This window comes from Chelmon rostratus, chromosome 12, assembly GCF_017976325.1.
Source record: "Chelmon rostratus isolate fCheRos1 chromosome 12, fCheRos1.pri, whole genome shotgun sequence".
Taxonomy (NCBI): Eukaryota; Metazoa; Chordata; class Actinopteri; order Chaetodontiformes; family Chaetodontidae; genus Chelmon; species Chelmon rostratus.
Window position 1 is genome coordinate 3,371,540 of NC_055669.1, and position 27,079 is coordinate 3,398,618.

The 27,079-nt window shown below is 40.5% G+C and overlaps 1 protein-coding gene across 1 annotated transcript; it reads right to left on the reverse strand.

Annotated features, from left to right (window-relative positions):
- rab2a (RAB2A, member RAS oncogene family) lies at nucleotides 1-27,079 on the reverse strand. The gene is made up of 8 exons (XM_041949674.1): nucleotides 26,886-27,079; nucleotides 17,605-17,676; nucleotides 15,891-15,958; nucleotides 13,674-13,756; nucleotides 11,092-11,184; nucleotides 10,298-10,409; nucleotides 5,416-5,484; nucleotides 1-1,954 (listed from the first exon to the last, which is right to left on the reverse strand). Exons 1-8 carry the CDS (start codon nucleotides 26,929-26,931, stop codon nucleotides 1,859-1,861), a joined length of 639 nt encoding a protein of 212 aa, XP_041805608.1. The 5' UTR covers nucleotides 26,932-27,079; the 3' UTR covers nucleotides 1-1,858.

The window sequence follows — 27,079 nt, forward strand, 5'->3', positions numbered from 1 at the left end:
GAGGGTGGAGTTAAGGCAGACAGCTGATTTCAGAACAGATTACAGGGGTTTAGCTGATTCTTTTCCTTGTTTTTTTTGTTTTTTTTTTTGACAAAACACAGGTAAACACAATAATTTGGCATTAAAAATAGGTACAGAGCTAATGTTACCACAGAGTCTGAGAAAGACAGGAAGAGAGAGTAGGGGGCATGAGAAGTAAGGATGAACAATAAGTAATTGAAGTTGTAAATATGATCATAACAGTAAAATGGTGACTATTACATTGGGGATCTTGAAGCAAGAAAAAAAAAAAAACCCAAAACATTGCAGCAGTCATCAGTCAAGCTCTAAACAGTATACATTATATATCTGCCAGCTAATTCATGGTGGAAATCTTAGGGAGACGCCTTGACATTTTCAGTGGAGTCTGCTCTCCACCAGGGACTTTCAATGCCTCTACATGGTTCTGCTAACAGCCTGTTATCATTCATACTTGTCATCTAAAATAAAGGGCACCGCCGGCCATAATGTAACAGGGCGGCTCAGTACCTTTGGGTTTAAATGAGAATTGTTAAAAATGCTAAAAAGCTGTTTGTCCAAAATGGCCTCTTCTTCAGCCCCTGGTAAAAACTACACCACAACATGCCAAGCTTCACCTTAAACAGCCAAAAAAGCTACAGAAAACTAAAGAGCCATATATACACAGAAATGTGCCCGATAAATATAGTTAACAAAAAAAAAAGCCTCAATTTTCAATCTTTTTACTTCTTAACTTCATAATGGCGGTCACTAATGCTCTCAACTTCCCTTAACGTTTCTTTAACTTTGCTGATTTTCTTTTCTGTCCTCCCAAAAAGGATTCATTTTCACACTCAACAGTTTGGTCTTTTATTCTCTCCCCAGACAATTTAAAACACTTTTTAAGCGAAAATGTTTGTAGTGTTCATTAAATACAACTAATCTGCAAGTCAACAGAAGGTACATGGACAGAGAGAGAACAAAATAGCATAAAAAAGAGGGAAAGGAAGCACAAAATAACATAATTTGCACTTTGTTTTGCTGGACACAAAATACAGAGTGACTTGAATGCCTCCTACACCTTACATAGTGACATACTGGAATACCTACATCATCCCTATACACACAGGCACAGCATGAAGACTGACTGAACATGTAGAGACATGTCCTGCCATCAACGTGCTGTGTCATAAAAAAAAAACATGTACAGATGTGTGTATAGACACAACACAGCGCATGGTTTATTCCATACAGTCAGTTGTTAAGAGTGTGTTTAATCTCTACCTGCAATCCTGCCTCTATTTGGACAAAGTCAGCTCACAGTTACTGAAGATACTTTTTTGATTTTTTTAAATGTATGATTATGGGGTAAATCCTCATGAATTAAGAGGAATGTGTAAATTAAACTGCTGGAATAGAATCCTTCGCATTCCAGCTTGGGTGATTTTTCTTTAAATAACAAGATTAAAATCAGTTTATCTAACCAAAAAAAAAAAGGTCAACTGCAAAACTTCAGAGTTTGGTGAAACTGACTCTGTCCTCCTAAGACTGTAGGAAGTCAGGTTGGTTTATGGGGACATAGCCTCTGGAGCCTTAGTTAGGTCAAGAGACTTAGGAAAGACATGGCTGAAAGAGAGAAAAAGACAAAGAGAGGGAGGGATGGTCGATGAAAGAATGGAAGTGGAGAGAGAGAGAGGGAGAGAGAGAGAGAGAGAGAGAGAGAGAGAGAGAGAGAGGTTAACAAACTGTTAGTGAGCCTGGACAATTCTGTAGAAACGTAAGGGAGGGTTGGAGAGGGTGGGGAGGAGGAGGAAGAGAAGGGTTGGGGTTGAAGGAGGAGGAGGAAGTGTGTCTTGAGGCTTCAGCAGCAGCCTCCTCCAGCCTGTTGGCCTCCCTGGCTACCGGACAGTGTAGAGTTGGTGGTAGGATGCTGGGGTCCAATCTTAATACCATTAGCCTGCATGGAAAGAAAAACACAAAGTCCAAAAAGAGATAGAAATTAGATTTGAAATAGACTGTACGTTACTCCCAGCAGTAGAAAGCGTCCAATATGAGGCTATCTTGTTGTCTGACCACGCCCATTAACACCACAGCTTGCATTTAGGAATATACAAACATCCAAAATGGGCAAATCCATTACTGAATAGATACAGTCAGATCACATTTTACATTGTATTGTAATTTGTATTATAACACATGTAGTTTCTTTTATTAAAAATGTATAATTCTAAAAGTACAATAAAAATACTGTTAAAAAAAGAAATTAGGTTTGGAAAAAACAACACAGAACAGCACATCAAAAAAAAATCTCACTCAAGAATAATAAGACTCTGCTACAATATTCCTCAGAACTATCATGAAGAAGACTTTATCTATTTGTATGATTAGGAAAGTGCACTATTTTGTAGATAATTCTTGTCTATTTTTAGTGTATCCTTACTTTTCCATAATGCCATATTTGATGGGCAAGTATACATTCTAGACTAGACTTTGCAAATTCCTCCTCAAAAACATTGTGTTAGAATTGAAATATAATATTCTAAGTCTATGTAATTCAGTCAGATATTTTTTTAATGAGGGTCAGAGAGAGAAAATTTCCTTCCTAATTCCTTATATCCTATTTTCAAACTAAATCATAGATTCACTTTTACTGTCAAGTCAATTTTGAATTGTCAAGATATTTAAGACCTGACTTTAGCCTGTTTGACAATTTTGTTTGGTTTGCATAAACAATGGTTTTCCCTACATTACTACCTACAAGTGTGGCATAAAAACCTAATTGGGGCCTAGTCAGACCCACAGTTTGCACTGTTGACCAATAAAATCATTAGATCAGACCATTAGTGCTGATGTTTGTGGTAAGACAAGACTAGGGAGTCCAAAATAGATGAAGCTATCATATTAGCTGTGTTGCACAATACGTGTTTACATAACTGTCCTCTGCGGCAACATAAACTGCTCCAGAAAAGAAGCATGTTCACAGTCATGAGAGTCTTGGAGTTCATTGTACAGGTGCATGGTACTGGTGTCAATAGGCTCGCTTTCATTACTGTTGCTGGCTTGTCAACTTCTACTGTTGAAGAATGTAAACAGTGAAGAAGCGCGTAACACAACTGTACTTGCAAAATTAGCAGAACTACAGCAAAATAAAAGTTTTTAAATCCCTGTTTTATGCTGTGCCAGTATCAGTGCCAGTGCCTTAGTGAGGCTGGGCAAGTATTGGAGTACTAGGGTCTGGTCTCTGTTGTTTAAATGAAGCCGTCATGTATTGTTTGCCATGAGGTCTGTGCGTGATGGGAACTTGGGGGTGACTAGGTATACACATGCATTAAGGGCAGGAAGTCAACACGTGGGGGGCTCAAAGGGGACCCAGCAGCAAATTCTTGCCCCTGGGCCGTCTAACAGGTTAATATGGTCATGGACAGATTACAAGATTACCATTTATATTCCTGCATATAACTTTACATTGGTATTTTTTGTCATTTGTTTGATGCAAGTCCATAAAACTCAAACTCATTAATCATGACAGCAACAACAAAAAAATGCAACTGTAGGCAAACAAAAAAAGGAATTATAGTCTCTTAATGATGAAAAAACACGGAGGCACGGGTGTGTCATTGCCTTAAGGGTGAGATTAACATTGCCTAGCGCCTGCAGGGGCTCCTATTAGATCACATCATAGAGGAAGCAACAGGTGCTGCGGGGTTGTACAAAGGCAAAGGAAACACCAGCAGCACTGAAGGACACGAGGAGAAAAAAAGGGAGGCACATATAAAAGAAGAGAAACAGAGAGCGAGAGGCAGGCAGGTGGGTGGTAGAGAGACACAGCTCTTTCATCTCTCTCTCCCTCTCTTATCCCTTCGACTGAAGCTCCCTCTCTCTCCGTTTCATCTCTCTCTGTGTCTGAAGCACACTCTCAGCCTCGCTCTCTCCCTCTGTATATATTTATCTCTCTCCCTCTCAGTGTAACTCCCCCTCCTACACTCAGTAGCAGCAGTGCCTCTGGGAAACACTGTATGCCTTTAAATCACATTTATTGAGCTAAGGCCATGTGTGTGTGTGCAAGTATGTGTGTGTGAGTGTTTTCTCATAGTGGCTGCCAACATTTCTAGTGGGGCTTCCCCCTCTCTCTCTCTCCCTCTCTCTCTTGCAGCCAGTCAGCTGATGTGGTTTGGCCGGCTGGCCTGCCTTTACTCCGTCTTACTGTTACTAATAACAAAAACACTCACGGGCTGGCTAACTCCAGCCCTCTCTCACTGACATTCGTACTTGTTGCCTGGCTGGCTAAAGGGCCAGATCTCCGTGCCACTCAGACTTGAACAGAGAGGACGCACACACGGTTCTGTTTACATACTACAGTGGCTGCTTGAATTCAAGGACGTGTTCGCACATGTTTGTTGCGGGCATGGTCCGTGTGTTCAGGCCCAAACTTTGGGCTGCATGAGGGCGGTCTGTGTGGACTGGGACACAATTCAAGCTGCAATTTACAACTGGATAACAGCTTTGTTCAGAAGCCAACCATCTGCATGACTGGACTGCCTAGCCTTGTTCTGACCTCTGAACCACGGCTCACATCTCAGATTTGTTCACTTATTCAAACATGTGATGTGCTTAATGACTGCTAATTCAACCAGTTGACCAATCAGAGATTTGTAATGGGGATTAAGATAACTGGCTGGCTAGCTGGGTGTATTCATGAAAAATGGTAACAAGTGTGGACATGATTGACGCAGCTGTACATGGTCATTTTGCAGGCTTTGTCAGTCATTTGGGCTTCAACTATTGTTCAGGCATTTCTGAATGGAAGGAGATTTTTATGAAACCGACCTGAAAATGCTAACATGAATTCAGCAAGTAATGTGGAAGTAGTATGACTAACACTTGACAAGTGCATACTTGCTGACGAGCTTGGTGTCTTGACTTTCCTGCCTGCATTACTGTTCCACTGAGAAGATAACCATCTGGTTGACTGGATAGCAAACTTACTGACTGGCTGGATAGACAGCTTACAGACTGGCTGGCTGGCTGGCTGAGTGTTTGTTTTCTTGCCGAATGACTGAGACCTTGTGGGATGTGAGGAATTTATGAGCTGGCAAGATGCCGAGAGAGAGAGAGAGAGAGGGAGAGAGAGAGCTGAGGAGTGAAGATGGAGTGAATGGAAAATGGAAAATAGAGCAGGGGAGAGGAGGAAAACAGGGAGTTTTGCTTGGCTGGAGTGAAAGGAAGCAAAGACGAGGGTTTTTTTCCCTTCTTTTTGAGAGGGGGAGCGTGGCAAACCACACACACTGCTGGAAAACCACGCTGAGGAGACAGAGGAGAGGAATAGAGGAGAACAAAGCTTGGAAGACAGGACAGCCTGAAAAAGAGAAAGGAGTGGTTTGAGGAGGAGGGAAAAGGGGAGGGAACAGTGTGTCTCACCTCATTGTTGATATCAAACACTCCCTCCTGGATCTTCTCATAGATCTCCTTGGCTGTGTTGATGAAAGCCTGAGATAGAGGCAGGAAGTGAGTGAGAGAGAGAGAGAGAGAGAGAGAGAGAGAGAGAGAAGATTCAGTGTTGACTCTCAACTCTTTCTCTAATGAAAATGTTTTCACAAAAAGCCACATGTCATTATGAACGCAAAACAGATTCAGTACAAGTTTCAGATGTTAAAGAACACCACCACCAGCCTCTGACTGCTGAACACTCTGGCTAAAACATGACGTTGCTTTTCTACAAACCTTTTCATATCACAGATTTTGTAATGTATTTTTCTACTTTCATGTGAAGCATGTCAAGACCACAAAATGATAATGTGATGATGACTAAAATAAAAATAACCTTTGGCTGCCTGGGAGGCTGTGAATAATTAAGTGGGTAGAAGAATAGTTCCAGTAAAGATGATCATTTAAAGCAAGATTAGTGTATTATTTTTGTTATGTACAATTTTAGTGGGGGAAAAAAGGAAAGGAGCACCATGCAAAAGCCATACACACATAACTTTTACCAAGGCCTCTGACCTTAATTAACCTGAGTCATTGTTAGGCAAAGTGATGCAAATCTAAGAGTTTTATAGATACTCTGACTCCTCAAACCTTGTCTAAACAATCAGCAGCCATGGGCTCCTTGAAACAGCTGACTTGCACTTCAAATTTAAATAACTGATGCCCACACAGCAGGTGGACTATAAGAAGACAGCAAAGCTATTATTTCAGAAAACTATTTCCTCAGTTCATAATGTAAAGAAGAAATTACTCATTGGACTGCGAGAAAGGCAAATCCAGCCCACTACACACCACAGAAGACCTTCAGGAGGATTTAGCAGACTCTGAACTGGTGGTACACGGTTCTACTGTGTAGCAACACTTGCACAAATATGAGCTTCATAGTCATCAGAAGAAAACGTTTCCTGCATCCTCACCACAAAACTCAGCGTCAGATGTTTGCAAAGGAACATCTAAACAAGCCCGATGCATTTTAGAAACAAGTCCTGTGGACTGAACAGGCCACAATGAGCAAAGGTATGTTTGGAGAAAAAAGTGTGCAGAATTCAATGAAAGAACACAACAACAATAATAATAATAATAGTAATAGCAAAATATTAGCATCTGAAACTGAAAAATACTCACTTGTTGTAAAGCTATAAGTTAAAACTCTCTCAGAGACCCATTGCTTATTTCTCTATCCCTCTGATGAAACAAAAACTGCCGTTCTCTCCTCAGTGATACCACATTGGTTTATTTTGTCCTGTGTCAATATTCTGTTTCAACAGGAAACACATACCAGGAAGGAAGATGCTATAAAATGTTTTTTTGGGACTTAAAGAGCTCAAGATATAGACTATTTTAAGAAGTAAAATTCTTCACTGAACACTGTCTAAGCCCTTAACTTTTAAGTTTTTTCGTGAAATGACTGAAGGCCTTGTTAGAAGATGCAGAAACCTTTCATTGGAGATTTGCTTCTTCTTGTCAACAATTGCTACAACAATAAGATCTGAGCAGAAAACACACACACACAGCTTGCAGACAGCACTGCAAGGCTCAAAGGTGCTAGAATAAAGTGGATTTAAGCTCTCTGAGCGACTAGCCTATGAGTGTGGTATTGATGCATTTGTCTCCAGGGACAGTCTCTTAGTGTTTGTGTCTCAAAGGTCTCAACTGGAGAGCAACTGGGATAAAGTGGAGTTCTGACATCAACCCAGATCACAAACACTTCAGTCTATGAAGGAACAGTGAAACACTGCTACCAACTGCCACCACACACAACTCTGTCAGGCCAGGCCAAGAAGAAGTGTGTTCCTTCAGCAGAGTCGTTAAAGAACTGAAAATATGTCCTGAACTTCTATCTGACACCCAGTCTGAAATAGACTGAGAAGCCCAAGGGTGCTCTCTAGTGCACTCTGTCCTGTTCACTCTTGTCCTCTTTACTCCATTCAACACATCACTGCATCCCTTGTTCCTTTCACATCTCTCTACACTTCCTTTTCTTGCATGTCTTGGAAATATTTAAGTACAGGAAACACTAGATTAAAATAGATAAAAGACAGAAGCAGTAAAGAAACAAGAACAGAAAAGAGTAGGCTAAAGAAAGGGTCTCAAGGAAGGAAGGATGCAAGGAAAGAAGAAAGGATGGTGAGATGAGACGATGCTTACAGGAATCTCTCTCTTTCTATCTCTAAGGACCATCCCATCAACCCGGTGTCCACCCACAGACCCTGACGACAAACCCAGCGCACTGATTGGCTGCTGGATGTCGCTGAGGGGAGGCAGGGTGGGGGTTATGAATATGTATGAACTATAACTGGTTGATATACTGCTGGAGAAAGAAAGGGAGATGATGGAGAAGAGGGAGGAGGAGGAGGAGGGGAGGAAGGAACTGAGGGAGGAGGGGAGGAAGAAATGAATGGAAGAGGGCAGGAAGACATGGAGGAGGAAGGGGAGGAATACACAGTGGAGGAAGGGAGGAAGAAATGGATGGAGAGTGGGAGGGGGGAGGTGAAGGAGGATGGGGAGGAGGTAAAGAGCAAATGATGGACGTCAAGGGATGAGGAGGGATGGAGCGAAGAGAGGTGAAGAGAAGGGAGGAGAGGAATGGTATCTGGAGGATTCAGAGGACACTAATGAGACAAATTAATCATACCACACACACACACACACACACACACACCCCTCCCCCCTCATCTTAACCCCACAGAGAGCTCTACTCAACAGTAGTGTGGGTGTGTGTGTTTGCATGATATAGGCCAGGAAGAGAGGGTAGAAAAAAAATCAATGTAAACAAACACACACACACACAGTCTCTGCAGTGCCCCTGGCTGGCATGCTGTGCAGTGTAGGATGGGATCATTTATGTGATTGGATAAGTGAGAAAGGGGTCCCCGAGGACAACGCCATGCATTCATTACACTCAACAACACCAGGGGTGTGTCTCTGCGAGGGGCGGAGTAGTGAGCGCAGTGTGCTAACTGCGCTTCATGATGCTAATGTGAGGCAGGGAGGGTTAGGCTCAAGCATGGTGATCCATGATGCTACGGATAAACAGTCCAGACTTCATATAAACAAGATATAACAAGTACAATACTGCAAGTATGATATTGAAAGCTAACAAAGAAATTTTTTTTTGAGTCATCATAACTCTGTTCACCATTCATGACCGCATACTCATCTTTCAGTGTGCACAGAGTAACATTTCCTTCATAACACACCCGGCAACACTCGGTTTTCTGCTTTTAGGCTGATGGTATTGTGTGTTGGTGGCTAATCATTCAGTTTCCACGATGACAGAGGGCAGTGGTGGTAATGAGGAAGGCAGGGCTGTAACTACCACTGAGGACGCCAACGTCATGTCCTCACTATTGTTTCTGGGAATTTGGAGTTTTAGCAACTTGAGGAGGAGTTTCCCATATACAATTATACAGAATGTTTTTTATTTCTTTAAATCATTTTCCTGTGAATCCAGGGTGGGAAGGTTATGTCACTACTGATAAAAACTACTATCGAATGGCGAGTATTGAATGCAAATACATTGAATGGCTACTGGAGAAAATGCTGAACATGAGTAGCATCACGAATCGGGTCTGATTTAATGAAAACTAGATACAACTTTAAAATTAAGCTTTTTTCAAGACTGATATGTTTTCGGGCTTAATAAGTGCTGTGAGGTTACAGCCAACATTGGTATGCTAACAATGACAGTGCTAACATGCTGATGTTACCAGGTGTAATGTCTACCATGTTCACCTAGTTTAGTGTCTTAGTATGCTAACATTCGGTAATCGGTATTGGATAAATTGATTTTTTTTTTTACCCCTTGGTGGCACTAGAGGAAAGTCAGGGAATCAGTAGGGTTCATCTTCAAAACTGAACAACTGACCGACATTGCCATCCTTAGAGCCACGTTGCTAGCGTGGCTAAAAAGGAATACGTTAAATGAAAGTACTATTGAAAAAGGGATTTTGTATGTTTCTATAATATTCTTGGTAGGGTGCCTCAGGCTTTTACATAGCATTTAGAACATCATGTAAGGACATTTACAGAAAATATGAGTGAATACTTAAATGATTAATTCAATTCAATAAATTCAATTAATCATGACTGTTCTGGTGGCTAATCACGACCGTAATGTACACTGGTATAGACTCTAATCAAAATTTCTCATTAGAGCTGTCGACTCTGTGCGCTAATGAACATTTCTATTACAATAAATATGTAATAGAACAAATTGTGTCATATCAGAGGTGGATGACACTACTTGAACTAAATGTGATTTGTAATATAAAGCTGACGTAAGCCAGTGTATGAGTATAATAATAAATACTGCAGCCTGCTAAAGGCTTGGTGATACTGAACACATCCTGCCTGTACTGTGTTCCAAACAAGAAGAATAATGTTAGTTACAGATGTCAACAGGCAGGACTGATATCTGTGAAATAGCAGATGATGTGTGTGAAATCCTGGTGTGGAAAAAAAGATTTATATGAGAGGAAAAACCTGCTAGCAGTAGAGCTGACCTGCAGTAGTATATGTTTCAGACAGGTGGAGTTTATAGCATTTTGGAACTCAAGACAGGTTCAGGTAAGCTTAAACTTATTGTTTTATACATTAATACCAAACAACCAGTCACTTTCAAATGTAGGCTGAATCAAATTAGCAGGGTTGAAACTAATGTGTGCACGGGTATCTAAGCCCTCAAAATGTAAAATTTTAGGCTTGGGTTACTGTAGGGGTAAGGCTAGGTTTAGGGTCTCCAGGAAATGAATGAAAGTCTATCTAATGTCCTCTGAAGTGATGGAAACATGACTGTGTGTGCGAGTTTTATTACCTCCTCCACATTAGAGGCAGTCTTGGCTGAGGTCTCCATGAATATGAGGCCGTGTTCTCTGGCAAATGCTTCACCTTCCTCTTTCTTCACCTCTCTCCTTGACTCCAGGTCACTAAAACACACACACATGTTAATGCAATGGCATGTGTTTTCAATCAGGAAAAAAGTAGTTGCCTTAAAGTAGGCAGGTTTGATAGATAGTTTTCAAGTTAGGTCAAATTAGTTTTCAAGGTGTTTGTAACGATATCAACTACAGCACTTTTTTTTTAACTTATTACTTGTATGATTTTTCTTATGTAACGCTGTTACGTAACCATGGCTATAGCGTGTTGTCAATAACCAGATGAGGTTTGTTGCAGCAGTAACTTCCTCATTTAAATTTGACAAAGACTATGTTTTTTTAAATTTAGTTTCAAGGTGTCTGCAATTCTATCAACAGGCTCTTGTCATAACAGTCTTACACAATGCTATGTTATGTAACTGGTGCAGAGTGAGCCAAAATTATTGTAAATAACTAATGTATTTTTGAGTTCCTCAATTAAATCTGACTAAATTATGTTTCTAACTTAAACTAGTGTGGAACAGTTTGATTTCTTTAAATCTGAACACAGGCTACAGTGTGAGGTTAGGACCAGGCCCAGCCATAGCAGCGAATTTTAGACAAACCATCATTATATAGCATAATGCTCTTAAACACCACCGACAGCAGACACGTGTTGTTGATGGTCTCATGTATTGTAGGACAGGATGGAACTGTCACAATGGAACGTATCTTGCCACAAAAAGGATCTTACCTCTTGTTGCCAATAAGCATGATGACCATATTGGAGTTGGAATGTTGGCGAGCATCCTCTAACCAGGTCGTCAAGTGGTTGAAGGTGTCCCTTCTGTTAAAGCAAGCGCAGAATCTAATTTCAACCCACTTTCACACTGATAAGACAGAGATGATCACGGAAAAAGCACCTGTTAGGTCTAACAGCATTACAGTATACACACTGATATCAGATTCAGCATTCCTACAGCTTTTTAAGAGCAAAATTTAATCATTTTCAAGTTTCCTAAATCAGATTCCAGATTCTTGAAGCCTTCATCATAACATCTAATTTATTGCTAGAAATGTAATAGCGAAGAATTTAGTTTACAGAGTGTCTTTGTCCACAGCAATCAATGTATTATTGTCACCTTATTTTTACCAGCAGCTCATACTAACTTTGACTGTATGTTTGATCATGATTATTTAATGTTTGCTAATTTCGATTGCAGGAGACAACAAACAAATATGAAGGGATCGTTTCATTTTGAATATTAAAAGAGTTTTGGTATATTATGATTGTGCAGATGAAACATCAGATTATGCTGAAAATCAAGCATTTTTCAAGGAGTATATTTGAATTCCCATCCTCCGCCATCCCCAGAACACATAGCGGTTAAAATTAAGCATTTTCCAAACTCTCAAGACCAGATTTTACTTTGCCTTGTGAAATGCTGAATGACATCCTAGTCACTTCCTCTCGAATGTTTACAACCATTTAACCAAACCAATAACAATAACACCTCATCTCACCTGTTCCTTCACCTATCATGAGAAATCAGATTTGATTCAGTCTATTACTCTCCGAGTGGCCTACCAGCTATTTTTATTTGAACGGTCCTCCAGAAAAATCCCAGAAAGTCCCAGAAAAATTCACTTCCACTTCTCTAAATTAGCTTTAAAATACATTTGGCCTCAATAACAATTGTTGTGTTTTTAATGTTGACAAAGGGGCATGTGGATGTGTTTGGAGGGAGTTTGGGTGCGCAAATCTTCATGCGTCACATATCTGAACATGCATTAACAGTTTAATCTTCTTGTCTTTTATTTTTTTTTGGCATTTTATGCTTTTATTTGAGAATCAACAGTACAGAGAAGTCAGGATACAATCCAGGATATTTTGGTTCATGGCTGAACCCTCAAACCCCCTTGGCCCCACCAGGGCATAGTTGAATTTCCAAGTTTTATACAATCCAATATAGTATATGATACAATCAACAGGGTGACAACTAACGGAGAACAATTGTGACTTGTGCACAGATATAAAAATACATTCAGGGGATTAAAAATAACATTTGGAAGCAGGACAGTTGCCAATAATAGGCTACAACCTACTGATATCATGAGTCTTTGCCACAGTTAAAACAACATTGCTGCAGATCAGGAAATTTTTAATTAATCAGAATTAGCACTGGCTGTTTGTTCTAGTTTACTGCCCTGAACACGAGTGCCCCACAAAACTCACATTAAAATGAAATAGTCCGCTGACTGCACTTGCAGATTAGGTCACAGCTAAAAACGCAGGATCCTTCTTCTGGGGATATTTAGGATTCACAGACAATTAATTTCTTTGTTTTTTGACAAAGAAGAAGGGTAAATTTTGACCAAATGGTAGTAAAGGACAAAAGGTCACAGGGTCAGGAAAATCATTAAGAATAACCTCTGGGGACCCTGAGGATCAATAACAAATTTCATGTCAATCTGGCCATTAGTCGTCAATATATTTTGCTGTGGACCATAGTGCTGAATGGATGGACAGACCGACCTGCTGCTAGTGGGGTTTAGGAAGAGAGGCAGCCAATACCATTTACACTGAGTTACTTCCTGCACCTTGCAAGAACCAGATAGCTATCCGATCTCAAAAGAGCTCATTTTAAATGCATCCATGCAGCACTCCCCCACCAGAGGTGTTATGTACACCTTGTCAACAAGATGCACAAGTATGTCTGTCTCCTCTGTCCTAGGATAACGGCAACTAAAGTTACACTAAAATGACAAAGAAAATGGCTATTTGTTCTCTATCTCATTAAAACAAAAAGAAAACTGACTCCTGTCATTTCTACTCAGACTGTATGATCACTTCCATGGTAGCAGACAATAAATCCTAATGTCTTTGGTGATTCCCTGACTTAGCCTCTAGCAGCAAGTTAAAGACATCACTTATCCTGTGAAATATCGCTACATGTCCTTAATGGACTGGCACAAAAGGTATTTCAGACATTCATGTGACTTTAATGATCATCTGACTATTCCCCCAACTGTGGCATGAATTTCTCAGCAACTATTGGATGGATTGACATAAAACTATTATCTTTATTGTCAGCATGCTGATGTCAGCATTTAGCTTGTACATTTAGCTTGTACTTAGTACAGTCTCACAGAGCTGTTGAATTACAAAAAAACGCTAAAACACCATGCTAATCTACAATATTTTCACAGTGTGCTTACAACTTGCAAGTGGCAACCTTCCATGGTGAAGATAGGATGCTAGTAATGGGACAGGCTGAACTAGGGACCACAGAGCTTGGCTGCAGAGTGTGTAGGGTCTGTCTGATTGGTCATTACCTTGTGATGTCATAGACTAGCAGTGCTCCTGCTGCTCCTCTGTAGTAAGACCTGGTGATGGACCGGAACGACTCTTGACCAGCCTACAGAAACACATACATATATTAATAAACAGAAATTGAAATCTAAATAATTGAAATGACCACAGACCACTGCTGATCCTTTGCTGACCCTGAAGTTTGACTCTGGCCTTCCAGGCCGCATATTGTAGCCCCACACATCACCCCCCATCAGTCGTGGTCGTCTACGAGTCCTGTTTATGTAGTCTAGCCCCATACATGTCCTGTACCAGTCCTGATTGTCTAGCAGAATCTGGCTCGCAGTTTTCAGTTAGCTCGGGTAAGGACAGGACAGAGCAGAGTCTGTAATGGGATACAATGGAGTTCTCTCTTTCTATCTCCATTTATCTGTCACAATTCCTTTCTTTCTCTCTGCTTCCTCCCAGTTTCCCTATTTATGAATAACATGGAAAGACACATCAGCTACAGTGTCATATGGATTAAACCTGTGGCATCGTATCTGTACGTCACATATACTGTGCAGTCTGTTTAGCCCATAAGATCACCTTTTTCGTTCACTCCCCCTTCAAATACTACCGGCTATTGTCTCACATCCACTGTGTCTTTCTTGCATCAATCATCTTTTCATTCTTTCCCTATGAATCCCTGGGCCTCCCCTCTTTCCATCACTCCTTTCACCATCGAGCGCTCTTACCACCCCCCCTGCAATGTCTATTCATCCTCTGTCTCCGCCCGATGTACAGTAACAATGTTGTCTGTGTTTCGTTCTGGCCAGAGCAGAAAACAAAACAGCACTCTATCCTAGCAGCTGCAGCCCTGCGCTGCTCTGACCTCATCTGAAAAACCAGACAGTCAGTCAGTCAGAAACACAGCCAGTCGGTGAATCATTCAGCAACTCAGAGGACCAGCCTGCCAGTTCGTCATCCAGGAACCCAGTCTGTTAGTCAATGAAGCAGTCGGTCACTGAGTCAGACAACTAGTCAGTCACCAAGCAGCCCACCAGTTAGCTGGTCAGCTGGAACTCATTCACATGGCCAGTCTGCCACAGGACTGGTCAGTGAGTCAAACAGCTACTTGGATGGCCTCTAGAACAGTCAGTCAGTCATTCAGGGAGCAGTCAACCAGTCAGTAATGCTATTAGTGAATAAATGATAAATAAGGGTGAAAGAGAGGGAACACTGTGTCTGTCTGCCATCTGGCCTACATGCTGGTGTGCAGAAACACACACATGCACACATACTTATTCATATGGCATGTGCAGCCTACACAATGATCCCACTGGTTTCTCTAGCCATTTGGGATGCTGGTATATTGTACAAATCCAGCAGTATGCACCAGAATGGTTTTCATTTTGACCATCTAAAAAGGGACTATGTAACACCTGGACAACCAGGCTAAGACAATTAACTAGCTGCTGGATGGAAAACCTGCAGTAGTCTGAGTTTTGAGAGGCAGGGCTGGCATCATTGTTGTGGGCCTTTCTCCTCTCGCTGCTCCTCTCATGCTTGGAGCAGTGTTTTTCCATGGAGTGCTAACTCCACCTGCTGGTCATCCGGTTAACTGTATGTACAGGAAGCATCTTTTTTACGGGTCTGTCCCAACACCCGCACTTGAAATCTTGAGCAATTAGGTGTGTTAGAGTGCCAGCAGGTAGTAGGCAATTGTGTCCCACGGCTGAAACGTACACTTAACTCAAACTGAATGCACTTTTCCTAAGACCTCTTTGAAGTGGTATTCAGAGCCAAGTGTACCGCACAATTCACCATGGTCTACTACTAAGTTAAATATATTACAACACAATGAATTGAGCCAGAATATTATCATTAATGTTCAAAGATGATGCACTTATGGCAGATTCAGACACAGGTTCCTTCCCTACAAAATTACCAGACAGGAACCATTTAAATTATGTTTTTTGGTTTGAAAAAAAGCAGGGCTCATAGATCAAAATGGGCTTTCTGAAAACTTTTTCAGATTCATATTTACACGAAAGTGAATCTTATTCTTTTAAAAGAGGTCATTACAGAATCACAAGTTAATCACATTAGACATTTAAGACCTCTAATGCCTGCATTTTCAAAGCCCTCCATACATTCATCGGTCATTAAAGATTTGTTCAGGTCCTTTTACCGTCATGATTATGCTGCCACAGTGAGGGAAGCTTTCTTTAAAAAAATATATACAATAGATACATTACCGTATCCCAGATCTGCAGTTTGATCTGTTTGCCATCTATAGTGATCATCCTCGCTCCAAACTCCACACCTAGACACACACACACACACACACACACAAACAGAAGAATGTGAATTAGGTACAATTACGTACTGACTCAGTCAAAATGTCCTGCTTGTTGTTATGTTTATTTATCTTCTCAGATGTCATAAAGAGCTCACATAAAAATAAATGATTATGAGCATTAGCAGACAAGAACCACCTATATTATGAATTGTGAAGAATGGGAAAAGGAGGCATTTCATCCCCTAGTATTACATCAACATTTTTAAAATAATCGTATGAATACTCGCACCACAGGACATTGTGTTCAACAACAGCCCATGATAAGCAGTTGGATTTAACAGTAGCTTCACTATTGGATTTATACTAAAATACAACATTTATTCTCACATAGTCCAGAGGTTGGTGCGCTTCACTTCTACACCAAAAATGAAGCACACCCGAGCCCACTGAGTTAAGCACTCAGACCCCACCTTTTCTGGTGGTTTCAGTCCAATTTTTTGGTCTGCAAACTGTCAACTGACAGCTTTCGCACAAGCCTGAATGAACCAAACAGCCAAATGCGCTATAGTTTGTTTTAACTGTAGCGACATGTGAAAGGTAAGAAAGCATCCCTAAACAACCTCAAACATATGGCCTTTCTGTACAACTATTTGCGGTTACTTGATGGCTGACATGTGAACCAAAACTGATACAACTGTCATCAGCAAAAGTCAGATGATAACATTGGCTGATTTAATTTTTCAGTGGGGCTCTATGCTGCAGCATCAGGAAGACCACACCTGCTGATACAGTATGTCTAAGCAGGTGTGGTCTTCCTGATGCAACTGCTTTGTGAGGCACACTTCGCGGCTCATTCACCCATTTTACATAGCTTGCACAGATGAAGACTGAGGAGACTGAATAAAAAGCCTTTTTGAAAAGAGACTTTTTAAGAACTGATTTAAAAAAATGTCATGGACTCTGCAAGCCTCAGATCCTCAGGCAGGGAGTTTCAGAGCTGAGGACCATCAACTACAAATGCCTGGTCACCTTTGGCCTTGAGCCGGGTCTCAGGAACAGCCAGCAGAACCCTGACAGGCTACTGATGGTAACATTACTAACCATCAGGAATAATTAAGTCACAGGATGCTGGCCTGCCATATTTCACATACCCTGTGCTTTGTCTTAAGTCAGAAATATAAGTGTCTCTTTAAAAATCTCATATATAATTTCCTATGATTGGGAAGATGGTCACTATTAATAAATGATTTACTGTTACTGGGGAAATTTTAAGATGAAAGTGGTCTCTTTTTTCAAACAGCAGCTGTAGTTCTTCTCCTGTTTTCAAGGAGCAGTGTGCTGAGTTAAATGCGGTGCAATCCGTCTGAATGTTAGGGTTACGGTGAGCTCAACTTTGCTTATCTGAAAAGACATTATCTTTTACTGTGATAAAGGTTCATGATATCAGTAACCTATAGCTAGACCATGAAAAACCCACCACAGCTAATTTCACATCCTTTTTAGCCTGTTAGCACTTGCCGTACCTTTTTGCACTGCTTTCTAAGGAGGGTGTGTGTATGTTTAATTAGTAAATGCCAAATTATGATGATATATTATATATCATTATTATTATTATACTTTTCTAGTGATGTTGACTTAGTGTTGAATGTGTAGAGGACAGGTGCTCTTACCAATAGTGAGGTCGTGAACTGGCTGAAATCTCTTGTCTGTGAACTGTAGTAATAGACATGACTTCCCCACACCTGAAAATGAAACACACACACACAATTAAAGAAAAGTCTAATGCAGCAAAACTGGAACAGTGATTATAGGGTGGCACATAGGTTAATGTACTTATGTAATTAATATCTAATACATTTAATTTTTAAAAATTTAGAGTCATCATGCAGTTCAAAAAACCCCAGCAGGGAGCTTACACACTATTTTTCCAACCTATCCTCTATGAGTTCAGTTAACCTGCTGACTGTTAGTGAGCTAGCTGACCTGCTGGCTTCTTTGTATGTGTGATGCCACTGTTGTTGTTCCTGGTGGCACGAGTGAATCTGCTCTTTATCAACACTAATCTACATATGACTTCAGTTCTGAATGCTGCAGACTGCCACAGATCCACAAACACTCTGATGACAACATTCATTGATTCATTCATCCAACTTTCAATGACCAGCTTTTGTTAGTTTTAGTATTTTGAACCAAAAACAACAACAAAAAAACCCCTCAGTGAAGCAGACTATTGGATTACAAAGTCAGATGGCAATGCCTACAATCAAAATGAATGAATTATAGCTCTTACACTTAAAGGATAGGTTCACATTCTCACCAATCCATCTTAATATAAACTCAAACGCTCATATTTAGATTGAAATTTGACTTTAATTGGTTGGTGTGATTATTTTTCCTCTTTGTAATGTCCATGAAAAGATCCCTTCCAACAGTACTGTAAATCCAACATCAGAGATGGGGAAATTAATGTGCTTGATCTGTCCAAAAATGTTTTCTAAAGCTCAGTCAAAGCCAATATGAGGCTTTAGGCTTCAGCAGTTGAAGTTGGCCAGATCAAGTGGTTATCTTCCAAAGTCTTCCTCAAACAAAATCTGTAGGGGGTAGAACTGAAACGTTTATTCTGGCAACAGACATAACTGGCAACCACTCTGATTTCAGCCATTTATCAAGCAAAAATTCTAATGTTCTCGCTTCAACTTGTTAAAAGTGAGGCTTCGCTGCTGTTTTCTGTTACTCTGTAAACTAAATGTCTTTGAGGTTTTTACACTCCGCAGAACAAAATAAGAGATTGATAGAAGTCACCTGGAGCTCTGGGAATAGAAATTTTTGGCTATTTTCTGACATTTTATACACTGATTAACTGATCCATTGACAAAACAACTGATAAAATTGATAATCAGCTGCAGGCCTGGTAGTGGGATAGAGGAATTTTTGCACCAGTGTGACTGTTACTTTTGAAAAACATCGCTTGTTCTGGTAAAATCAGACATCTGAAGCCTCGTGTTAGTTTGTCTGGTCTGTGAGTGTTTATCAACCACTGCTGCTGCCCTTTTTTCAACTCAAAGCAGAATGAATTGGACTGCGGTTGCTTTAGAAATAACATGTCAATGTCTATGAGACAAGATGTTTTATTATTTGAAAAAAGTGAAATGCATAACCTTCCCTTTTGCTTTTAAGAAAGGCCAAGAGTTACCAACAGAACAAAAAGTTGTTATTTAATGCTTGTGGGGTGAGGAGAGAAGTGAAGAGGAGAGAATGATGCTAATGAGATAGCCAGAAAGAAAAACTGACAGATATTCAAGGAGGTGACAGAGAAGGACATGCTCTTCCTCCTTCATGGTTTCCAAGGGTTACCATTGCCAGGCAGCAGCGTTGCTGGGCAGGGATTGTGTGATGATGATGATGATAAGAGATAGAGGGAAGGATAGAGGGATCATAAGGAGGGCAGCGATATGGTGGCGTAACAATCATGTCATTGTCACCTCCATTGCAGTCACGGTGTGTGCAGTCAACAGGCACCTGCCTACAACACACTCTGCTACGACCCAGGATCAGGGGATAATACGAGGAAACATTAAGCAATTTAGCTTCCATTTGCCATATTTTTCCAATTAGCAAAATAAGTCATAATACAATTAACAGACCATTCTAGCATTGCACAACCTCATATTTCAAGCCAAGAGGTAACAGCGTGACGCATGTGGTACAGAGCTTGAGCAAACTGTCTACAGCAGCCCACAATCAAAACCTGCTGTGCCCTCAAATGGCGAGAGTGGCTACAATCAGTCATAATTACTGGGGAACTAAGCAACATGTTATAGTGCAAGGTCTTTCCTTCAGCTTCCAGTTGAGGTAATAATGCCTCACCATACCAGAGGCTCTTATCATGCAGAAGTCATTCATAATGTGTAAAGACCCGCTGGGCTATCAGAACTCGGCCAGGTGACGAGCAGCTGTTAGAGTGACAGGTGGATTGATTCAGCTGCTCTGGCTAAGCAAACACTAGTGTGATTCAATGGATGTGGACTGATAAGCACTGGCCAACAATCTACATGCAAACAATGTGAAAGCTTTGACAAAAACGTTAGCCATGAGCAAGACTTTCAGAAGTTAAACCGCAACCCTTTAAAAAATTCAGAAATTAATGCACTCAATACTGTGCCTGAGCGCATGTGTTTAAGCACAATGGAGCTTTGAGCTAAGTAGTACCATCAGAATACCATCAATGACAATATTAAACTGCTAATGTTGAGCATGATTCCATCTTAGTTTAGCGTGTTAGCATGCTAACATTTGCTAAAAAGCACTAAACACACAGCACAGCTAAGGCTGATAAAAATGTTTCTTACATTTTGTCATGATCCAATGTGTTGGACAAACTTATGACCTGATGAAGGCACCATGTGAAAAGCTATATATTCATCAAAATTCTTAAAGTTCACAGTTGGGGACCTTGAACAGCTGTGCCACATTTCATGGTAATCCAGTCAACATTTATCAAGACTGGACCGACCAAATCATCTGACTGAAGCTGCAATCCCTCTAGGCTGCAAGCGTGGCTAAAAAAACATAACAATGAAATGAAAAGCTATATGATGATAATCAATACAATCAACAAAAGAACTGATCCATATTTTGCTGGATGGGGTATGTCTACTTGTGCCTTAAACACAGTGATGAGTTCAGAGACAAAGTACTTGACTCTTCTCTGTATTTTTAGATGAGGCTTTCAGGCTGGAGAGTCGATGATAACAATCTAGCCTTTCCTATTAAAAGAGTGAGGAATCAATATCATTTTGGCAGGCAGTTACAGGTCGTTATACTTAATTTATATTCATTAACTGAAGGCTAGTTCTGCACGTCTCGCAGTGTTCAGAAGGCCAGTGAGACACTGCTCTGCTCACTTACAGCAGTAACATGAAGCTTAGCAAGGTCAGCAGATTGCACCGCAATCCCTGCTGAGGAATCTGACAAGAAGTCTGCCCACATGAACTGTGCTCCTACAGTAACGACTGCTGAAGTGCCTTCAAGCATGGCAATAGATCTCTAGCCACAGCGCTGGAGCAGCCAAATGTCAGTCGTCTATGTGGCCGACCGCAGGACACTGGGGTACCTGAACTTCCAGTCTCAAAAATACATTAGTATCAGTCTTCCTGTGGTCCACGTCATTGGTCATGTAATCACAATCGGCCTTGCTCAAGTGCACAGGAGCACAAAGTTGAAAAAGTAAAGGACACATGGCTTTAAGAATACTACTTAAGATTTCAATTTCAATGTAGGTGGGACATTCAAAATGTATGTTGTAAATACAGTCTATGTGAGCTCATAAGACAAAAGTTTCTACGATTACTTGCTCCATACGTTAACACTGTCGTCAGTGTTAACATAGACAACTGGAAGTGTAACACTATGTATGCAGATGTTAGCCAAAGATATTAAAGTGAATGTAGCAACAGTCCGTTTGAAGTAGCACTGTCGACAAACTTTTACCACATCACCCCTGGATTTCAGGCTCCTACGGGTTCCTGCTGTGAAGCTTCAGTCACACATACACTGTGCAACTGACCCAGGATCATTTTCATGAAGGCTTTAGTAACCGACTGGAGGGTTTGCTCATGTTTTGTTGTGCAATACTCTAGTTGCACTCAAGAGAAATGTCTGTGCTTCTTCTAGTTAGCAGTGATCCACAATGAATCTCAACATTCTGAGAAAGGGGTCAAACCTCTAAAAAATGGTAAGTCTCTGGAAATTTGCAGACCTACAGGCAGTGTTCCATAGAACAGTCTATTTTTGGAGCTTTAAACATGAACAAGGACTATAATTTTCTTCCAGAGTCAGTCTGTCTTTCTGCCAACCAGATCTGTGGACAGGCTGGCTGGAGGCCACTGGCAAAAGAGAAAATCCAATCAGAGTTCACATCTTTACTTCTATTGACCAGGGTAGTTCAATCAATAAACTCCCAGCTACTGCTTCATTTCATCAAAGAGCAAGGGTGGGGAACCATTTTCCAGCGATAAAGAAAATAACATTAAATAGTATACAAACGTGTTCTCCTGAGTGGTCCCTGAACACAACACACATAGCGGTTGATATTACGGCAATGCCTCATGTCGCCTGTTGAAAAGAATGCAGAGTGCTGCACACTGCCCAAGAAAAAAGGACAAACAACTATTTTCATATTAAAGTGAAAGGCAAGCCAGTGTGCCCATGCTAGTTTGTGGCCACATGCTCACAGTGATTAAAAAGGAAATCTCACTACAGCTTGAAACATGCTGAACTGGATGAGCCGTGACGGCAAATGTGCTTGGATAAACATTCTTCTGCAGAGTTTGGAGGCCCAACAAGCAGCTTTCACAGACACATTCTGACAGAGACAGTGTTGTGCAGGCAGGTTTTCTGGTGAGTGAGCTAACAGCTAAGAAGCTGAAACCTCGTTCAGAAGGAGAATTTGTGAAGGAGAGCCTTGTTGCTGCTGGAGCTGCTTGAGCCAGACAACGTAAAACTGTTCCAAAGTGCCTGTTAGTCTGGAATCATTTATAGAGATGAAGGAAAACCTGACGTGGAAACTCAGTGATAGCAAGTGTCTGTGTGATTTGACCTTCATGGTGGACAGAGCTCAGAGCTGAACCTCAAGCTCCAGCAGCTTCTCAGCTCTCTGCTTTCAAATGTGAAATCTTTTGAAGTGAAATTAAAACTGTGGCAAGTGCACCTGGAAAGAGGAAACACTGCATTTTCCTACTCTGCAAGAACAAAAGCCGCTGTGACATCTGAAATTCTGCCGAGAGTGAAAACTCCTTCAGGCATTTGGTGAGAGGTTTCAGGATGTGAAAAGTAAACAAAAGGAACTGAACACATCTTTTAAAGTGGAACCAGCTGATGTGCCTGACAATCTACAACATGAAATCATTGAGCTGTAAAGCAACGACCCACTACTGAGAGCAGCTCTTTTCAAAACTCAATCTTCCGCTCACCTCACCTTACCAAAGAAAATGACCAGAAAACGGGGATATAAATGATGGAATGTCCTTAAACGATCTAGTTCTGTTCGACAACTAATTAAAATTAGAGCAGCCTACACCATGTGACATGGGAGCCCATTATGTCTGACAGTTGGTATGGTGCAGGTCAGAGTTAGACTGATCTGGAGGGCAACGGGGGAAAGGCCGAGGCCTGTAGAAGAAGAGATATGAAAACAATGATTTTTTTGTAATAAATCTGTTCCCAAACAGTTGGGCCAGCATGGAGATCTGAGGTCTTTCTGGATAAAGACACTCTCAACTGAAACATGTCAAACTATCGTAGACCACGAGTAGCCTCTGATAGTGAGGGACAGATAAGGCCTGGCTGTAAAAAGAAACAAACAGTGAATGTCCATTAGTCTGCAGGATGTTCTGCAGTTAGAAATCTAAAGCAAGATGGTATGTGGTGAAAATATGTGACCAAGTCTTATTTTGCCGTTCCTCATAGAAGGGCCTTTTAATAAAAAAAAATTATGTTTATCAATGATAACAGTTAATTCTTATTCAACTATACACACTGGTAGCATGGCAAAAACATGACCTATTCTCATTTTTCTATTTTCTTTAATATTTTAGTTAACTATAAAGTAAACATTTTATGACTAAACAACAAAATGTACCTAAAAGGAACTATTGCTCCAGCATACATTACCCCAATCAAAGATGCTTTAACCTTTGGGGGGAAAAAAAAACAAAAATGTCGAAATTAAGTCTCCTCCTCAATCTGATTGTCTAAAATATGAGTCTTGTGTCAGGATGCATGTGGAATAACCAACACCCTTAATTTTGATCAAATTAAAAAAATATTACAGAATTAACAGAACCTGACCGACTGCTTTTTCAGTCTTAAATTCCCCTCAGCAAACATTAGACAGATAATATCCTTAATCATCATCAAAGGCAGCTTGCACATCTCTACTCTATAGGCTAGTTTCCTGCTTTGATATGATCTGTGTGTTTACATTTTAGATGTGTGCAATGTCAACCACCATCTTAACAGCTGATCTCTTTGCTGACAGAAATCACATGATCCAGTATTAGCAAACATCCTCCAACAAAACTGACTGCAGCATCAGATATTTGCAGTCCTGCAGTTTTAGGTATATCATTTCCACAGCTGGACCGTTTGCCATATAGTAATCACACTGTGACAGGATAAATAAACTCAACTTAGACTTCATGCTTTTCCCATTAAATATCACTGTCACCTATACTGTTCTGCTTTCTGTTAAAGGTGTGAAAAGGTGAAAGCCAACAGCTGTGCAGCCATGACAAATTTCTGTCTCCATCTCTCCTTCCTTCTAGTCTCTTTCCATTCAACCTATGATGTCAAAGCTAAACAACATGTAAAAAATGTACCACAACATGTAATGTCTGCACTGTTTCACAGAGTTATCAGGTATTGTTGTTTGTGGAAGGGCTTCAGCACAAGAGAGAAAGACCTGCCTTGTTTATCAAGTTAAACTTTTGTTCCTAAATAATACAAGTCCATCAACAAACACACAGGTCTTATGTTTGAGTTCTAAATAAGACATGCTTTGTACACACACACACATTCAATTCAGTCAGTCTGTATGAGTAACCATAGCAACAGGGATGCAGTTAAAGCTTCCGTTTAGAATTTATTGTAACACATTAACAAGCTAATTAACAACATCTAATTACAACAATGAGCAACTTCAATGTTTCTTTTAACCTATTTGGAAAATATAATGACTGTCATGACTGGAATACAGCTGAAGACAGAGAAATTGAAAAGAGAGAAATATCACAAGGAGCTAACGCCGCGAAAATTAAATCAAATTCAAGATGATGATCATTTGTTCATGAAAATCTTCTTATTGACTTGAGAACAATGCCATGCATGGATGGCTAGCTAGTCTTGTTGTAAAACTCAATGTCAAATCATATTTACTGTTTGTCAGCTCTATGCAACGTCACTGACTGTGAATCTTGGTAGCATAATGATAGCTTTCTGGCTTATTGCTGAGCCAAAGGGTTCTATGAGCTGAGCGGACTAGAAATATATCTCATCCTAGGCCGTATCTAAGGTTTAAGGTAAGAGTAAGGTATTTAGTGGCATATTCAACATGTTTCCATTGCACAAGAACCTTAGGGAATGGTAATGATTGTTCCAGGTATCAGTCAAACCCTCAGGTGTTGCCAGAGAAACTGAATTATGCCTTCAGAAAAATTTTAGGTTTTGATTGCAAAATGCATGAAAATATAAATTAATGATCTTCATTTTTTTCTCTTTGGCAAGTGACCATGGTACAAGCGGGATAATACTCCCCATCGTCCATTAATCCTGAAAATAAACACCTTGTCGGGCATTATCCCCTACATACATGTGTATGTATGTATGAATGTACAGTAGTCTCTACAGAACATATATATATTTATACATATATATTTATCTCTATTATCTCTCTATATATTTGTCAGTATACACACATTATGATATATATATATATATACACACACACACACGCACATTATCATCAAAAGATGTATGTTTAAGGGTAGTTTCTCATCTTTCTAATTTTGCTGAGGATTCATTGAACCTCCCACAACACCCCTCCAAATAAATAAATAAATAAATAAAGTCCTGACCACACATGACCAAATTAGAAAAATAAAGTCTGCTTTAAATGTGGACACAGTGGACTGTACAGAGTATTTCTGGAGTAGGCATGCATGTAATCAAGCTGGGAACTTGGCTGCAGCTCTCTTCATCACTCACTTCTAGAGATAAACAACAACAGCAGGCAAAACATGAACCTATTTCGCAATATCACAGTAGTAAACATGCAGCCCACCACAGTGATCATCCAAAATAAATTAACACATATACACATGATGACTCTTTTCCCAATGTGTTTACATAACTTCCATTATAACAACTTTTTCTTGGTCTGGACTTCTATACTAACAAACAAATGCATGAGAGGAGAATATTTTCAAATAATTTCATTTTAGCTTTCTATTCGGGAAACACCTTTTTGGGTCTTGACTGTATATTTGGCCTAAGTCTTTACTTTTGTTTCCTGTACTGTATGATCCTCACACATTTCTCACTCTACCTAGGAGGACTGTTGTTGACCCTGTCTGCTTTTCTAACACTGAGGCCACATCGTTTTAACATCGCAGTCTTGCAAATGCACCTGCTGCCACACTGCGAGCTAAATGAGCAGGCCCCTCATAAGGACAGCCAGCTAACAGTAAACAGATGACAATGTTAACTGCTTCTCCACTGGCTTTGCACACAGGGGGCTAGATGACAGAAAAACCTTCGATCTTGTTTAAAACAATAGTCCAATACGTGCAGCAGATATTTGATCGGAAATTTAAAAAAGTGCTATACGCCATTTTAGGGGATATTAGAGGCTATAGCTTGACGTCCTGGCCTTCTGTGAGAAGAGGCTAAGTTAACGTGCACTATGTTGTTTGATGGCGCATTCACAAGAAAAAAGAAAAATAAATGGATAGGATTATTATCTGTTTAATATAACAAGATCTCATGAGCAGTTCATGTTCTGCCGTGGCAGCTGCCTGCTAATATTTAGTGGAACACCTACTGCCAGCTAGGCAGTTAGCTGGGCTAGCAAGCTGTGGCTAACACCCCCACCCTCGACGCAAACGGACAAAAGGCCCTACATCTATCCCCCAGTGTCAACAACTGCTCCGCCGAAGTAGTATAAGAGAAGCTTGTATTTGGGTGCCTGTGTATACATTCCTGGCACTGTCAGGGTGTTTTCAATATTATCCATGTATATTAACAGTGTAGAATTGGAGCTGTCATCCCACCCCTTGCGTCTCTGCTTTTACCACGTCATTGGACTATCCAACACTGCGGAAATACAGCGCTAGCTAACAGCTAAGAGCTAGCTGAATGCTAACTGGCAGTCTAGCTGGCACTTGCTGCGGCTTACCCGTGTCTCCGATGATGATGTATTTGAAGAGGTACGCATAAGCCATGGCCCCTGGTTTGTGCAGTCAGCTGTCTCAACCGTTACACCTTCGTTTAACCAACCGTGAACCGTGTGAAAAAGGTAGCTGACAGCTTGTTAGCCTGTTTTTGTCAGTCGGCGCTGAGGAAGGAACAATAAACAGCCAGAGCCTCAAG

Excerpts from the sequence above, each read along its gene's own strand:
- rab2a (XM_041949674.1), bottom strand. The coding sequence starts at position 26,931 with ATGGCTTATGCGTACCTCTTCAAATACATCATCATCGGAGACACGG. Across the intron at positions 17,677-26,885 it reads CATCATCATCGGAGACACGG|GTGTGGGGAAGTCATGTCTA; the intron begins GTAAGCCGCAGC and ends TTTCATTTTCAG. Across the intron at positions 15,959-17,604 it reads AGTTCACGACCTCACTATTG|GTGTGGAGTTTGGAGCGAGG; the intron begins GTAAGAGCACCT and ends GTGTGTGTCTAG.